This window comes from Thamnophis elegans, chromosome 10 (genome assembly GCF_009769535.1).
Source record: "Thamnophis elegans isolate rThaEle1 chromosome 10, rThaEle1.pri, whole genome shotgun sequence".
NCBI classification, from domain to species: domain Eukaryota; kingdom Metazoa; phylum Chordata; class Lepidosauria; order Squamata; family Colubridae; genus Thamnophis; species Thamnophis elegans.
Window position 1 is genome coordinate 10,478,531 of NC_045550.1, and position 17,942 is coordinate 10,496,472.

Here is a 17,942-nt window from a genome sequence, read left to right on the forward strand (position 1 = left end):
TGCAAATACAAATATATTTCCCTATAGCTGGTTAGTTACAAAAAAGAAGTATAAACATTTTAGTACTACAGATAGTCCTTGATTTACAACAGTTCATTTAGTCACCATTCGAAATTACAACAGCTTATGACTGTTTTTCATGCCTATGACTGTTACAGCATCCCCTTGGTCACATGATCAAAATTCAAATGCTTGGCAATTATCTTGTATTTATGATAGTTGCAGTGGCCTGGGGTCATGTGATCTCCTTTTGCATCCTTCAGAGTCAATGTCAAAGCCACTTAACAACCATGTTACTAACTTAACTGCAGTGATTCACTTAACAACTATGTCAAGAAAGGTTGCAAAATGAGGCAAAACGTACTTAACACATGTCTCACTTAATAACAGAAATGTTGGACACTGTAGTTGTTAATCGAGGACTCACATATACATTGGTGACAATTACCATGAATCCTGGGGGGGTAAGTCAAGATACTCCAGTATAACCAAGTCTGTGTAATTGAAAGAACAGCTATTTCCCCACATTTATCCTTGCTTTGTAGATTGAAAGCAGTAGGAGCCAGAGCTTATAAAAATAGATCAAAATACATGTTAAAAACCAATACTATAAACCTAATCCATTATTCCCCAAATGTCATCACAGAGAAATCCTAAGTAAAATAGGTTATCATGACCAATAAATCATACCCATTCAGCTTACCACTGTAATAGCAATGTAGCTGCAGCACTGTTGTTTTTTTGTTTTAATTTTAGTTTTTAATGCATTTTAATTTATCTCCAGAAACTAAGCTTTTATTTTTCTACATCCTCTCAACTCTGAAAGATCAGATTATTATTTTGAAAAGACTTAATGATTTGAAACAAGCTCTTTCCAATCTCAAAAGTTTAATTTGGATCATTTAACTCCAGAAGTGGCAGTGTCAAAGGCATAGGCAATTCATTTCTCAGTTTCAACTTGCCAGGATACTGGCCCCTAATGTACCAGTAAACATCTCATGCCAATTGCAGTTCAACTTTTTCTCAAATCCCAGGTTGCTGATCATGAAACTTCAACAAGTATATTTAAAGGATCTCTCCTACTTCCTGCTCAACTCTCACCAAAGGTAAATGCTACAGATTCGGTTGACCTAAACAATACTTGTTCCAATAACTCCTTTATACGCCAAAGAATGTACTCCAAGTTTTCTAATTCAAGCATATAGCAATAGCAATAGCAGTTAGACTTATATACCGCTTCATAGGGCTTTCAGCCCTCTCTAAGCGGTTTACAGAGTCAGCATATTGCCCCCAACAATCCGGGTCCTGTATAGTCTCCTGGGATCAGTTCAACTTCATACTTTGGCTTGTCCTTCAGTCAAACCTTAACACCTTCACTAGGTCAACACCAATGCCAACTCCAGCAAAATGACATTTGGCAACATACATATGATGCCATATGGCTGCTCTCATGGAGTACTGATGGTTGAATGCTAAATATGAGGATCCTGCTTTCATTAGTGCTTTGGGCCAATATGAAATCCTTTTTCACAGGAAGCCAAACTCCCCCCACCCCCCCAAAAAAACACATGAAATTGTAAAAGTAAAAAAATATGCAGCTACTTCCTATTAATAACGCATACTCTGAAGCGTGATGATGCCCACTGAGAAATTTGTATACTTCTATATTTTGTATAAGTGTTTCTTCTCGTCTTTTTTATTCACTAGAACTGGTTATTGAACTGAAAATACTTATGTTAATTTGTCACTAATTAACATAAGACAAATTCTGTGCAAATACTAAAATAATAGTTATTCTTCTCAAGGATTTATTATTTCTATGCTACCCTAAAATTATTTTAGAGGGTGCAAATATTTCAGGCATTGAATGATCAAGAGGAAGTGGGGTACTAATGATCTCATGTTCACTAACTTTATATTATATTTCCCCAAAATTATGACATGTCCTGATAATAAGGCCATGCCACATTTTTCTGGTGGGCAAAAATATAAGCCCTCCCCCGCAAATAACCTCCCACCTCTGGCCAGGCAGAGCGCCCCTCATCAACCTAGCTGTATCCCAAAGGTGTCAAGCCGCGGGAACCAGGGGGGAGGCAAAGGTGATAGCGTTGCTTATTTTGTATTTGTATTTTTTTTGTATTTATTAGACATTTATAGGCCGCCCTTTTCCCTGAGGGGACTCAGGGCGGCTTACAATCAAAAAGGAAAGGGAGTGTAGGACAATACAAAAAGAAATGTGCACAAAAGTAAATTAAATAGTAAAACTCAACATTCACTCAACATTCGGGAGGGGCAAAAGTAAACTTATCCCCAGGCCTGACGGGCTAGCCAGTTCTTGAGGGCTGTGCGGAAGGCCTGGACGGTGGTGAGGATACGAATCTCCACGGGGAGATTGTTCCATAGTGTCGGAGCCGCAACAGAGAAGGCTCTCCTCCGAGTAGTCGCCAGTCGGCACTGACTGGCGGATGGAATACGGAGGAGGCCAACTCTATGAGATCTGATGGGACGCAGGGAGGTAATTGGCAGAAGGCGGTCTCTCAAATAGCCAGATCCACTACCATGGAGCGCTTTATAGGTGGTGAGTAGAACCTTGAAGTGCACCCGGAGATCGACAGGTAGCCAGTGCAGCTCACAGAGGATCGGTGTTATGTGGGCGAACCGTGGTGCGCCCACAATCACTCGCGCGGCCACATTCTGGACTAGCTGAAGTCTCTGGATGCTCTTCAAGGGCAGCCCCATGTAGAGCACATTACAGTATTCCAGCCTGGAGATCACAAGGGCTCGAGTGACTGTTGTGAGGGCCTCCCGATTCAGGTAGGGCCGCAACTGGCGCACCAGGCGAACCTGGGCAAATGCCCCCCTGGTCACAGCTGAGAGATGGTGGTCAAAAGTCAGCTGTGGGTCCAGGAGGACTCCCAAGTTGCGGGCCCTTTCTGAGGGGTGTAAGTTTTGTCCCCCCAGCCTGAGTGATGGTATGTTGGTCAAATTTTTGGGAGGGAAACACAACAGCCACTCGGTCTTGTCTGGGTTGAGTATCAGCTTGTTTGCTCTCATCCAGTCTTTAACGGCTTCTAGACCCCGGTTCATCACGTCCACCGCTTCATTGAGTTGGCACGGGGCGGACAGATACAACTGTGTATCGTCCGCATATTGGTGGTATTTTATCCCGTGCCTTCGGATGATCTCGCCCAGCGGTTTCATGTAAATGCTTAGCGCCTTCAGGATACCGCTAGGTTGGTGAGCGGCTCTGTGCCCAGCTGAAGAGGGGGATTGGGCGAGTGGCTGTTCCGCTCTTGCTTACGCTCCTCCCAGCCTCACGATGCCCTGGCCCAGCTCTCTCCGCAGAGCCATGGGACCTCTGCTGCCGCCGCCACTGCAACACTTTTTCAGCAGCTTCCAAATCGGGTCTTCTGGCAGTGGCCGGTCTGGGCGTACGCTCTATGGTTGTACACTCTGCCAGAAGCTGGCCCACAACCATAGAGCATATGCCCAGAGTGGCCACTGCCGGAAGACTCGATTTGGAAGCTGCAGAAAAAGCCATGTGGAGGTCCCCTGGCTCGCGCAACCCCCCAGCCATGCAGTGTGTCATTCACTGGCATTTCGAAGGCACCAAGCCGCGGGAGCCGGGCGGCAAACAGGCACTCACACGGCTTGGCGATACCCCATAGGTCAATGAATGGCGCTGTGCCCGGCTAGAAAGGGGGTTTGTCGGGTGGCTGCTCATGAGTGTGGTTGCTTCATGGCTGCTGTGTTGCGCTGCTGTGACAACGCAACACAGCCATTCACCCATGAGGCTGTGCCCGGCGTGCTCACAAGAAAGCAGCCATCCGGTGACCCCAAAACATTAAACCCTCCCCTCATAATAAGGCCCAATCCATATTTTGTGTGTAAAAAGAAAATAAGACCCTAACTTATTTTCGGGAAACACGGTAACAGTACCTCTGGATAACAGTAATTCCTGGCTCAATAGATACTTCAGGATGTGCATAAAATGGGATTGTTGTTTTGAATTCAAACAAGCCATGATATTATTTTAATGTTTACTATACCAGAGATTCCATGTCAATCTTCTCCTTTTCAAAAGTACTGATATACTCTGACAAACTAAGCACTTCCAAAGTTCTTTGCAAGGTTGCAATATCATCCTCCTCCTCATGATCCCCATTTTCATCATTTAAATGAGACAGTAGGCCACCAGCAGAATTAGAATTCAATGATCCCTTGAAAAGGGGGAAAAATCTGCATTAGGTTATAAAATTTAAAACCAAAGGAAAGTCAAAATAAATCATTTACTAATGAATGTGGATAGCTAAAAAATAAATCTCATAGAGTGAGTATATGTATATTTGGTGCTCACTTCAATCTACCATGTCACAAAGAGAAGCCCAACCTAGATTGCAGAACATCTAATTTGTATCTAAAAAACACTGGGATTAAGTACTAATTAGTGTTAACTCTCAAAGGCATTAAAGGATCGTAAAAACTCATACAGAAAAAAATATATATTCTGCAATAGCGGCAAGACAACTATTTATGACTGAATTCTTTTTAACAAGCTAATATGCTAAAGAAAAATACAGAGGACATTTTAGAAACCTGGTTAATTAGAATACACCATATATGCATGTTGAATATATAAAATGTTTTTCTTTGATTAATGCAGTGTAACCATCCTTATGAACTGATCATTTATGAGAGGAAGCGATTCTATTTGTTAAAATAAATTACATATTTTGTATTTTTCGGAGTATAAGACGCACCTTTTTCCCCCAAAAAAGAGAGTGAAAATCTAGGTGCGTCTTATCCACTGAATACAACATTGTTGGCCTCCCGAAACCCCACTCCCTTACATAATGGACGTGCAGAGGGCTTGGGAGGCCTGCAAAGTGCTCCTGGGGGATGTGAGAGGACAAAAATGAGGGACAAATGGGCATTTTTTTGCTCGTTTTTGGGGGGCTGGCAGCTCCCAGGAGCACTCTACAAGCCTCCTAAAAACTATGCATGCCCTTTTTTTTGGCAAAAAACAGACCTGTTTTTGTGAAAAACAAGCCTTTTTTGCTCATTCCCCCCCCCCAGAGCACTTTACAAGCTTTCTAAAGGCTATGCATGCCCCTTTTTTTGGCAAAAAACAGGCCCAGTTTTGCAAAAAACGGTTCGTTTTTTTTGCTCGTTTTTGCCCAACCCCCAACCCCCAGGCCTCTCAAACTTTCTGCATGCCCGTTTTCCACAAAAAATGAAGAATGCAGAGGGTTTGGGAGGCCTGTAGATTGCAAAAACTTTTTTTTTAATTTACCTTTTCTAAATCTTGGTGCGTCTTATACTCCGGCACATCTTATACTCCGAAAAATACGGTACTTAGAGTTTAGAGTTTTAGAGTTTTATTGGGATTTATATGCCGCCCTTTTCCCTGAGGGGACTCAGGGCGGCTTACAACCACAAGGGAGGGGGGTGCAGTGTCAAAAACAGAACAGTATGTGAACAAAGAAAAAATAGTAAAAACACAACTTTCATTCAGCAATCAAACACTCGGGCGGGTAAATTGGGAACCTATCCCCAGGCCTGCTGGGAGAGCCAGATCTTGAGGGCTGCGCGGAAGGTCTGGATAGTGGTGAGGGTACGGATCTCAACGGGGAGGTCGTTCCACAGGGTCGGAGCTGCAACAGAAAAGGCTCTCCTCCTTGGAATGTCTTGGAAGAAGACATTCAGTAAATTATGATAGCAGTTCTGCGTAATTTGATTAGGCTACATATTTCTAATGTTCTGAATACTGCAGTGATCATTTAAAGTTTTTTCTAGGAATCAAACAAATATTAAGGAAAATTGTTTGGTAATACAAATACCTGCTGGTCATCTGTCACATCTTTCACAGCACCGTTGGAAGCAACAGGAGTAGAATTAACTGCAGACGTCCAATCCTTCTGATTGGACAGTATGTCAAATAGAACCAAGGCTCCTAGGAGATACAAACTCTATTGTTAGAAATAGAAGTTTGAGATATCTAAACAGACTGAGTTTAAACAGTAATTACCTTAGGTATGTTTCCCACTAAACGTATATTGAACTAATAATTATATTCAAACATTGCATTACCTAAACTGTGGCCAGCAACAGAGATTCCTCCTTTAAAGTCAGGGTTTCTGCTCATAAATAGTGCATAAAGATGGTTCATCTCTACTGTTACTTTCTCCACAACTGTTTGGCAGTAAGTGGGGCTATTGTAAAACAGGATATCAAGTAGAGTCTCATTGGTGAAGTGGCGGAGGCGTCCAATAGTTGGCAATGTTATTTTTTTAATGTTCCTTGAAAAACACAATTACACAGGTTATTAAAAAGTTATTTCAAATAAACTTTGCTAAAATTAAGAAATTTGAGAGTAAAAATTGCCAAATTGTCACAAATCATTTTTCAAGTCTATAAAGCAATCGTGGTCACTATATTATCTTCCTGGTAGCTTCCTTACTCAATTTTAACAGTCTTGCCCCAATTAAACAGACCATTTAGGAAAAAGAAGTCTGTAAGTCATGATCCTCCGTTGAATTGAAAGTTACACCATCGTAGAGATTAACTTTGATGATATCATCATTTAAATTGTCACAAATTTGGTTATGTTGTATCAAGGTTCAATAAACTGAAGTTTCACTTTGTGCGAACCTAATTAGTGGTTATGTATTCAATAACCCATAGTTAGGCAAACTATGAATGCAGTATGTGATGCCCTAGTTTGGTTTAGCGCAGTGTTTCTCAACCTTAGCAACTTGAAGATGTCTGGACTTCAACTCCCAGAATTCCCCAGCCAGCATTCACTGGCTGGGGAATTCTAGGAGTTGAAGTCCGGACATCTTCAAGTTGCCAGGGTTGAGAAACCCTGGTCTAGTTGATAAGACTCCAAGCTAGAAACTGAAATACTGTGAATTCTAGTCCTGCTTTAGATAAGAAAGCAAGCAGGGTGACTTTGAGCCAGTCAGTCAGTCAGTCAGTCAGTCAGTCTGTCTCTGTGTCTCTCTCTCCCTCTCCCTCCCTCCCTCTCTCCCTCTCTCTCTTTCTACCTACCTACCTACCTACCTAACCTACCTTCACAGGGTTATTATGAGGGAAATAGGACAAAGGTGTATTATTTCATCTTCAGTCATGTATAAAAATAATAAAAGTGGAGAATGAATTAATGAATGAGTGAATTTAATCAATATACCAGACAGAGACAAATCTGTTCCCTTCATACATCATAAATAGATTATTAAAGAGCCTGCAAGTTAGGTTAAACATGGTGATATGAAGAATGCCACAGTATATATCACTTTGTCATATCACAATTTGCACTTCCATGATCTCAGATGAATTATTTAAAAACGCTTAACTAGTGCAACATTTCATTTAGTTCTATTATCCTAGAATGACTGGCTCAAATATTCAAGGAATGACACTGGTTGTATTCAAATATTACAATTAGCAAATATTTAATATGGCAAGAACAAGAGTTATTAAATCTATTTTCTATTTTCCGCATCCTCATACAAGCTCTAAAGTGTGATCAGCCTTAAACACGGTTGGATCAGACTAACTTCAAAACTATGGTGTAACTTTCAACTATTTCAGACAAATCAGTTATAGTACAATAAAATACAATTATGAAAAACGGAATAAAATGCTAGGAAAAAATCACCACCTTTTCTAATGAAAAAGTTAGTATGATATAAATTATTGATATATGATGCTTGTTCATATGTAACAACATTTAGTAATTCTAAACTAAAAAGTCACCAAAATTATACACTTGATCAACTTTGAGAGAGTAATCAATGATCAAAGAACAATTCTACTTTCTTAAAATATATGAGTACAGTAGACCTACCTATCCACCCCTGTTGCATCTCCATGCAAAGCATTGTGCCAATGAACTGGCAGGAATTCAACTCTACTCACTTTATGTTCTTCTATTGATTTCTTAAAATGTGTTTGCAGCAATTTCAGGGATACTGTCCGAAAGTCATCAACTTTTTAAAAAGGGAGAAAAATAATAATGGTTTCATACAATATTAACTGTAGAAGTTTACAGTAATTATGTACATAGTGACGCTAACAGAATTTCCAATTTCTGAAAATAAATATTTTATAGACCAAACTCTGCAGGTGGACTTGTAAAAGTATAGCTAAAATTTTGTATATACTCCACTTATTTTGATTTTTAAAATCCCAGCGAATGCTGGCTGGGGAATTCTGGGAGTTGAAGTCCGGACATCTTCAAGTTGCTAAGGTTGAGAAACACTGTTCTAGGGTGTTTACCTTCTAAGCCATTAGAAAATATGAATGCAGTTGATTTGGATAAAGCATAGAAGCAATTTACCATTTCATCTCTCCTGATGGGAAAGCTTGACTTCTAAATATTATCAATAATAATAGTTTATAATTCTGTTTTCTTTCACTAATAGCTTTTAAAACTAATATATCATTTATTTGAATAGCTTTTAAGAGGATTATACCTTTAGAGCAGTTTATTCATTCCCTTATCTTCTTAACCACATTTAATTTGTATGTTTATATTTCTGATGCAACAATTGTTGCGATTTGAAACCCAATTTAAAGACCAGCCTAAATGCTTTAGTGCAGTGTTTCTCAACCTTATCAACTTGAAGATGTCTGGACTTCAACTCCCAGAATTCCCCAGCCAGCGAATTCTGGGAGTTGAAGTCCAGACATCTTCAAGTTGACAAGGTTGAGAAACACTGCTTTAGTGTATTAGACTAAGTGATTTTACAAACAACTCTAAATAAAGATCTAAGAACCACTACATAGTAAGATACTAGCTGAAAAAAGGAACAAAGAAATATGCTTCATATGCATTCCTGTATCCATACTCAAATAATCTTACCACATTCAACAATGCTTCTGAAGCGCAGATCGCAGACTGGGCCAATTCCATGGACCATAAATACCAAATGATCAATTTGAGACATTTCACCTATAAAAATAAAAATAAAAATGCCATCTGTTACATTCATAAATACTAGAAGACATATTTTCCAATTTAAATATTTCTCTATATTTGCAATGATTTTCTATTCAACTTTGAAGGCATTTTAAGTCATCCATTGTGATCTCAAAATGAGGAAATAGCCTCTCAGACATCTCAAGGTAAATACCAGATATTCAGAGGACAAGTGTTTATATCTATTCTGGAAAGCAGCCTTACTCATTATCTGCATCTATACAGTCAATATTCAGAAGCTTGCTGGGAGCCAATATATTCTTCAGCCAAAACATATGTATCATGCCGGCATGTGAGGAGAAAGCAAGAGATTTTTAAGGGAACCTTTTGTATGATTCCTATACAACTTACCATCTGGAATATCCTCATGATCATCATCAATTCCACGTTTAACTACTCTTGGTCTGGTCTGATCATCTTGTGTGGTGCCCCATTCATCTGGTATTGAAGAAGGCTGGAACTGAACTATCACCTGAGATAAAATCAGTGTATCACATTTATACCCAATTTAACATACTGCGATATTATGCAATAAATGTACGCTATAGCTTAGGTGGATTAAATTCATAGGTACTACAGATTTTTTTGAAGAAAAAAATGGCATTAGACTGTTTAACATATACTAGACAAAAATTATGTTTATATTTATTTCAATTTCCAAATTGATTTAAAAGATTCTCAACACCTGAAATAATGACTTGTGACAGCACACTATTCAAACAGTTAAACTGCACTGTTAGAAAGAAACATCCAAAATGCCTCCTAATATAAGATTGTGCTGGGCATGCTGCAAATTCATTGGTGATGTCCATTTTGCTGCCTGAATTCGTGGCAACGGAGCCCTAAGTGGATTGGTCCCTCAACAGGATATTTCCATATATTTTACAAAGAAAGTAGATAATGCTGGCTCAAAAGTGCCATACTAATCATACTGACGCACTACAAATTTATTGGCAATGTCCAAATTCACAGAGAACCCTGCCCACATTCATGGAGACCTAATCCCAAGTGGATCCCCTCCCCCCGATGGTATTTTCCCAGGAAATGTTGATAACACCGATTTCAGAATTCAGCACCCTCCTAAGCATACCAATGCACTTCAAATCCATTGGAGATGTCCATTTTGATATTCAAATTCATGGACACTTAACCCTAACCCTAGGAATATTTGGCCTCTCAAAGGGATTTCCCCATGTATTTTACCGGGAAAGGTAGATAATGCTGGCCTGAAAAGTTAACACAACCCTAAGCATACCAACAAACTACAAATCCATTGAAGATGTCCCTTTTGCTGTCCAAATTCGTGTAGACCTAACTCTAACCCTAAATGTATTTACTCACCAATGGAGTTTTCCCATTTATTTTACCAGGAAACCTATACAGGTAAGACGGACTGCAAAAGTCAGCATCTTCCCTAAGATATCAAAGCACTATAAATCTGTTAGCAATATCATTTTGCTGTCCGAATTCATGGAGACCTAACCATAACCCTGAGTCGATTTACTCCCCCTTTGGGATTTTCCCATGTATTTCACCAGGAAATGTAGATAAGGTGGGTTCTAAGATAAATCAGCAATTCCTTAAAGTAGGGTGATTGATAGTCAGATATGATTAACTGCTCTTTTAAAAGCAAAATGGTATCATTTTAGGCGCCAAATAGGACCATCCTCCCATATCCCCAAATTATTAAAAACTAGTGGAATTTTAGCAGCATGCTTTCCAACCACTTTAAACCAATTGGGTGTTGGATATTTTTTTCCAATGTTAGTACTTTTCAGGGTTTTAAGAATGGAAATTGTAATAGGAGGCCCCTGGCAGTCAAACCATTCCAATTCTCTTCCTTAAATCTTCATAATCTACCCTTAAAACTACCCCAAACCACCTGAATACATTTGAACCTTCCCCTTTTGCCCAAACAGGCTCCCGCTTCTATATCTAATTATGAACATCCTCCAAAGTGATAATACCAGTACATTACTGGTGGTCTCCAGAGTATCTAATTAAGCAACATTCTCATTACCTTAGGATTATGCATAACGAAAGTTTCTCCACCTGGAAATTCTAATCGCCGATGCCATTGATTTGTGGTAACAGCTTTCTTATACTCTGCCTACAACAAACATAAATGATACAACTTGAATATCAAGAAACCACATCAAAAGACAATATGACAAGAATGCAATTTAATTTCATTTGTAATATTATATTAAATTGTTCCCACAACTTATGGATAAAGACTATGCATTTCTTACCAATTAATCAAATTTCTAAAGGCAGCCACTATTTAAATATAATTAAAACTAGGAAGACAAAGATGTTTTTCCCATAGTGTTTCATGCCTAGCATGTTCTAAATGGCACTTGCCCCCAAGATTTGAAGCCACAATGAAAGTCAGATACCAACAATATGAAATTCTATTTTCTGCTAATGCAGCATAGAATGCTCTAGTTCAGTGATGGTGAACCTTTTTTGGCTCCCGTGCCAAAAGTGGGGGGAGCGCAGGGGGGGGGGTGTGCACAGGCGTGCTATAACCATAATGCTATGCGTGCTACACCCCCCCATGCGCATCTGACCAGCGATACGACCACCCCACTTTTGGTGTGGTTTTTTCGCTCTCCCCAGGCTCCAGAGGCTTTCTAGGAGTCTGTGGAGGGCGAAAACAGCCCCTCCCCGACGCTCTTTTTAAGGGAAGCTTCCTGAAGGCTCCCGAGGGTGAAAAATAGCCCTACGGCCAAACTGGAAGTTCATTCCAGTTTGCCCGTAGGGCTGGTTTTTCGCGTTCTGGAAGCCTCCGGAGGGCGAAAAATGGCCTCAAAAGAAGGCCGAAGTCAGCTGGCCAATGCGCTTATGTGTGCTGGCCAGTGCACGTATGTGTGCTGGCCAGCTGACAGGGCAGCGCCTCACGTGTCCTAACAAATGGCTCCGCATGCCACCTGTGGCGCAGGCTCTAGTTTCAAAACATATTAGCAGTAAAATGAAATCATCTAGTAAGAATAAATAACATATATACATATTTGCCACATATAATTTATTCAGTATAATTTTGTATTTTTTAAAAAAATAACCCAATTTTCAACATTTTTTACTTTACACTAAAATTTTGGTTTAAAATTAATATTACAGCAACATTTTTATAACTGAAAGGCCATAAAATAATAAAATGATTTTTAAAATAGATTCATTGGGAAAAGCTTGCTGTCCTATGCGCTACACGCAAAAGGAACTGATGATAATGATATGGATGTGGTAGCACATTATTATTTTATTATTCAAAAGAAATTTTACTTTTTAATTTGTGATTTTTTAAAAAAATCTACAGCTAACATTGTTGCCTTCCTTTTTAAAAATACTCACCTCTAGTTTTTCACTGAAATCCTCCGTATAAGGAATAAATCTGCTGTCCTTATCTCCCTTATAAAACCAAGTACATCGTCTTACTTCAGATTGTTGTTCTTCCCAATATACAGCTTTTCTCACACGGTCATATAGATAAACATCATAACGTCCTCCATCAGTACTCAAGACCACACTCTCTGGATCAGGTTGCACTAAAGATTAACAAGAAAGTTATTACTTTATCAACCTTTCTCCATTTAACCTGTGAATACTGGAAATGAGAAAGCTTCAGGTTTTACGCTGAACAGTGATATTTTGTTTCTGAACGAAAGCTTCTATTGGAAAATGAGGGCAAGATGGAAAGTGTTCTAGATTTAATGTTTATCTCTTTCAACAGTTGTTCCACTTTGCTCATTGGAGATGTCAGAATCAGACAATATACAAAATACACCAGTATGGATAGAATAGAAAAGTTCAGTAGATCCAATAGAGAAAAACAAGAAACAGGAGAAATAATCTGAAAACTAGGGGGACACACTCTTTGAGTAATGAGATATTCAATCTTGTTATTTTGAAATGTCTAGAGTTTTCTCTGAAGAATTTTGACAGAATTGCTCTTCATTACTCAAATACATGGAACCTTCCGTAGTAAACTTGCTTAAAGGAAGCCCAGAGTGAACAAAAATCTCTCTGATAGAATTGGCCATTTAATCTTGACTACACGAATAACTGTCATCAATATCATTAAATGTTTTATATAAATCAAATACTGTACTATGACAGGTAAAAATGTATATAATTACTGATCACTCTTTGAGCTATAGCATCTGTAAGAAATGCTCAGTTTGATCATTTCCAGGACAATTCTCAGAAAATATCAGGAAAAGGAAAAGAGCACCTAGTGTTTCTGAAGAAACATTGCCTCCAAACAAGAATCTACCAGGTCTCATATTTTCACTGGGAAATATATTTTCACTTTTAAATATATGCAAACAATATGTCATTGTAAAAATGATCTGCATATTATATAATATGCTTGTCTGTTCTCTTCATGTCCAAAAGTATAAATTATTAACAAAGAACATCCTTAAGTCTTACCAGAATTATAAACCTTGTCTAGAGTTGTAGAATCTAGATCACTGAAAGGCATCCATAGTTCTTTGTTTTCCACTTCCTTACAGTAAAACCAATGTGGCTGAACTGGTTCATACTGGTTTTGTAATAAGACTGGTGGTGCCTTCACAAGTGGGCCTGCTAACATTGATGTCTGAGGTGATAGGACTGACTGGAATGAAAGAGAGAAGCGGGGAAAGTTTCATTAATATTTCAAAGTTTTACTTGATATATTGATACAGGTCTTCATTATGTACAATTAATTCCTTTCTGAATTACAGGTATACATTATTCTTATAGATTTTGAATTAGCATAGCAAGAAAAAGCAATAAGGGAATTGTGTCTTAATTTTGTATATCTGATTGCCAGTTATTTTCAAATTTGATCTAGGTGGAAGACATTAGGTTTCACAATTGAATCCTAATCAAAACTCTATTCAATGTAACTTTCAAAAGTTATCGAATTAAAAACAAGAATTAATCAGTTTCATAATTTTGCAAATATTTTACATTCAGATATGACCAATAAACTAAGCAAGTATTAACTCTTTACTTGATATAATTAAACAGTGTCAAAAATTCCTAAAATCAAAAACATTTCATTTTTGTTTTCATGCAAAATAATAATCAAGGGTTAAGATAGCAAATGCATGTAACTTTATTTTAAGGGCAACATTCGTATCAAATGCTTTTGTTCATATATGTCTAGATTCTCCTTTCTCAGTTAAATCAAGTTACAAACCATATTCAGCCAATCATAAATTATTGAGCTTTTGGAAGATGTGAGAGAGTGAAACTATAATTGTTAAGAGGAGCAACAAACTACAATATTGAGTCCTTAACTTTTTTATAGGAATTGCAATATACTGAAAGATAATCTTCCTACCGGTGGGATTGGTCCTGCAGGAGTTGGATACTTCTGCATAGGTGGTACCAAAGGTGAAGGCTGCAGACTCTGGGCAGGTGCTTGGGTCTGTTGAAGCTGTGGGGGAGTGATATAAGGATTGGCTCTACTACTTAAGTTAGTATGACGATAGGGGTTATAACCTTGTTGTGATGCTCCCTGAGGTGGTGTTGAAAAGACAGCTGGTGGAGGACCACTTTGCTGAGGTGTTTGATAAGTTCCAATTCCTTGCACTGAAGTAGACGGAGTATTAAAAGATTGTGATTTTGGAGTGGAAGCTGAAAATACATTTGGCCCATCTTGTGATGAAGGAAGAAGAGGGAAAGAAACTGGAGGTTTAGAGAAAACAAATGTTCCAGCTTGGGTTGAGGTTGCCACTCCTAAAGGTGGTTGTCCAATGCTTCCAAAGGGATCACTACTGCTAGGAATTTGAGAGAAATAACTGAATGTAGATGGGGGGTTCACATTTGTTGATGTCTGGCCTAGGAAGCTGTCTTCTTCACCAACATCTGTGTTATCATCTGCATTAAAGAATATAGTAAGGATCAACAAAAAATATGAAAGAATAGCATCTCCTCCATAACATCAACTAAAAATCAACAGTGCTATAGTTCATTGCATTTCAGCCACAAACATCTCTACCATTTTCAAGTCTTGCTGTTCAGCTGCGGTATTTGTATTACCTCAATAAGATAGTAATTTCTTCTTTTGGCAAGCTTTCATTATTCCAATAAGGATGTTCACTCAATACAGTAGCCAACGGAATATTAATGCTAATATATCAGCCAGATTTTTAAACTATCAAGACACCATCAATTAATCTAGAAGGAGAACTTTCCTTTGATGGCTATACACCCCATTTAACAAAGGAATGGGGGATCATTATTCCTCAAAAATGGGACAAAATGCAAGTAAACTGTGTACAATATAGACATGGATGGGGGCAGAATCTTTCAGATTTGGAAGAGATTGAGAAAGTTAGTTTTTGATAGTATGAATCCTATTTTAGAGCTTATTTGGGGTAAGAATATTATCTAATCAGTTTATTGATTAATCTGTTCTGCATTTGATAAAATTAACACCACCATTTTTACTGTGGCTCTGCTCATTTTCTCCTAGTGATAGGACCATTTCTTTCCTTAACTCTGCCTAATTTTTGAGGCCGTTCTTCAATGCCAGAATGAGAACTAAGTTACGGCATATAAACAGGCAGCAAAGCTCAAACTGATTTTGCTGACCTTCCAGAAAGATCTGAAAACATGTCTTTGCCATCTGGCCTGGGATCCAGTAGCATGGGTATGGAGCATACAAGGGGTTTTATTACCAGGGAAATTGGCTGTACCCTTCTGCAAATTATTTTTAATGTTTTAAACTTTTTATAATTTTTGCTTTGATTCTTTTGGTTAGTTTGTTGCATCATTTTTGTGTTTTTTAACTTTGTACACACTGCCTAGAGTCAAGTATGTGACCAAATAAATAAATTTGGGGAATATAGGAGAAATACGAATGTGTCAGTTAGGTCAGTGGTCTCCAACCTTGGCAACTTTAAGACTTGTGGACTTCAACTCACAGAGATCACAGAACTCTGGGAGTTGAAGTCCACAGGTCTTAAAGTTGCCAAGGTTGGAGACCACTGAGTTAGGTTAATGCTACAAAGCCTCTTTTGAATGACACATTTTCCTCTCTCCCATCTTATGTCACTGATTTTCACTACTATCAGCTGATGCCTTACACCTGTCTCCAATCAACATCCTAATAAATTGATCCCTCCAAATCTTGTCTGCTATGCTTCTAACCGAGAAAGACAGCAACATTATGTTTTTCCACATTACAACAGGTAGTCCTCAACTTATGACCACAATTGAACTCAAAATTTGTGGTGAGAAATTTGTTAAATGAGCCTCATTTTACAACTTTTTTGCCACATTTGTGAAGTGAATTGCTTCAGTTGTTAAATTAGTTAACACCATTGTTAAGTGAATCTGGTTTCCCTGTTGACGTTGCCTTTCAGAAGATTGTAAAAGGTGATCACACGACTCCAGGATACCGCAACCATCATAAAATGATTCTGACAAGATGAGAGCCGAGGTGGCGCAGTGGTTAGGGTGCAGTACTGCAGGCCACTTCAGCTGACTGTGATCTACAGTTCAGCGGTTCAAATCTCACCGGTTCAAATCTCACCGGCTCAAGGTTGACTCAGCCTTCCATCCTTCCGAGGTGGGTGAAATGAGGACCCAGACTGTGGGGGCAATTTGCTGACTCAATTTGCTAAAAAATCTGTAAACCGCTTAGAGGGGGCTGAAAGCCCTATGAAGCGGTATATAAGTCTAATAAATAAATAAAAATAAATAAATAAAAGCGAGTCAGTTGCCAAGCATCCGAATGTAAATCACGTGACCCTGTGGATGCTGCAACCGTCGTAAGTAATAAAAAATGGTCATAAGTCACTTTTTCAAGTGCCATTGTAACTTTGAACGGTCACTAGGTTAAACTGTTGTTAATCGAGGACTACCTGTAGTTATCTCCAAATAAATATCTCCAAATAAATATCTCCCAAACTTTGGGAAGCTTAATTGCAAGAAAAAGAAATGCAACAGGTCACATGAGCCAGGAAATCATACCCACTGATTGGGCAAGTCTCTTGGTGGGAAGAACTTTCCCTGCATCGTCAGTAATAAGATTGCAAAAACCAAGGCTGTGAAAGCACACACTTTTTGTGCACTAAAGTCTTCAGGGGCATGGAATGCTGCCCCCTAAACTGTCAAAAAGATTGTAAAGGGGATTTGGGGGCAGCAAGCCAGGAAATTCGGGGATCTCACCAGCGAAGTAACTCAATTGCAAACCCCGATATAAAGAAATGCAGGCCAACGCCAACAATACATCCGTTTCCCGTTATAAATGAATAAATGTCACATCCCTGGAATAGCCCACCTTCTCAAAACCCCCTCCATTCATCCCCCCCCCCGTCCATCGCAGGTCCTGGAGGTTACGAGACCCCCCCCCGATCGGTAAAATGGAAGAGTTTTAAAGCAGGCGGGGATTATTTTCCTCCCTAATAAATGCCTCAGAGTCGCCCATCAAAACGAAGCGGTTGGGGGGGGGAGTGAAAATGGATTCCAAGCGGGGATTCCGACTCCCGTGTGTCTCTTCCCCCCCACTTCCTCGCCCCCCAACCATTACCTGTGGGAAGGAGCCCAGGTCCCGTACCGGCTACAGGAGGGGCTTGGCTGACGGGGATGAAAGGGACGGTGAAATTGAACTCGGTGGCCGAGGAGGAGAAGAGCAAGTTAGTGCCGGCGCTCGTCGAAGAGATGCCGCCCGCGGCGGCGGAGGTTTTGGGGGCAGCCATGACGGAGGGGACTTCCACGTCTCCCGACTCTCTGGAGCCCCTCCCCGGCGAAGCCCCGCCCCTTCCGCCCGACCCTAAGATGGCGCCGGCGCCGCTCTCTTCCCTCTTCTCCCGCCAACCCGAGCCCGCGCTTAGAGCAGCAGTGAAGTGAGGCTTGGAAGTCCGCCCCGGCCTGGCTTGCGCCTCTTTCAGCCCAGCCTGGAACGCCCGACCCGCCTGCTATCTTAAGCGCTATCCGCCCAGCTCGAGGGGGGGGG

At 39.7% G+C, this 17,942-nt stretch overlaps 1 protein-coding gene across 1 annotated transcript in view; it reads right to left on the bottom strand.

Moving 5' to 3' along the window:
- The window catches only part of SEC23IP (SEC23 interacting protein), a 31,740-nt gene extending 14,005 nt beyond the window's left edge, over positions 1–17,735 (bottom strand). The window contains exons 1-11 of the mRNA XM_032225311.1: positions 17,517–17,735; positions 14,319–14,857; positions 13,418–13,604; positions 12,338–12,531; positions 11,004–11,093; positions 9,335–9,455; positions 8,867–8,956; positions 7,850–7,991; positions 6,091–6,299; positions 5,841–5,953; positions 4,050–4,220 (exon numbers count right to left, since the gene is read on the bottom strand). Of these exons, the coding sequence (XP_032081202.1) occupies positions 4,050–4,220; positions 5,841–5,953; positions 6,091–6,299; positions 7,850–7,991; positions 8,867–8,956; positions 9,335–9,455; positions 11,004–11,093; positions 12,338–12,531; positions 13,418–13,604; positions 14,319–14,857; positions 17,517–17,685 (2,025 nt within the window). The 5' untranslated portion in view covers positions 17,686–17,735. The remainder of the gene's footprint in view (positions 1–4,049; positions 4,221–5,840; positions 5,954–6,090; positions 6,300–7,849; positions 7,992–8,866; positions 8,957–9,334; positions 9,456–11,003; positions 11,094–12,337; positions 12,532–13,417; positions 13,605–14,318; positions 14,858–17,516) is intronic.
- Positions 17,736–17,942: the final 207 nt, after the last annotated feature.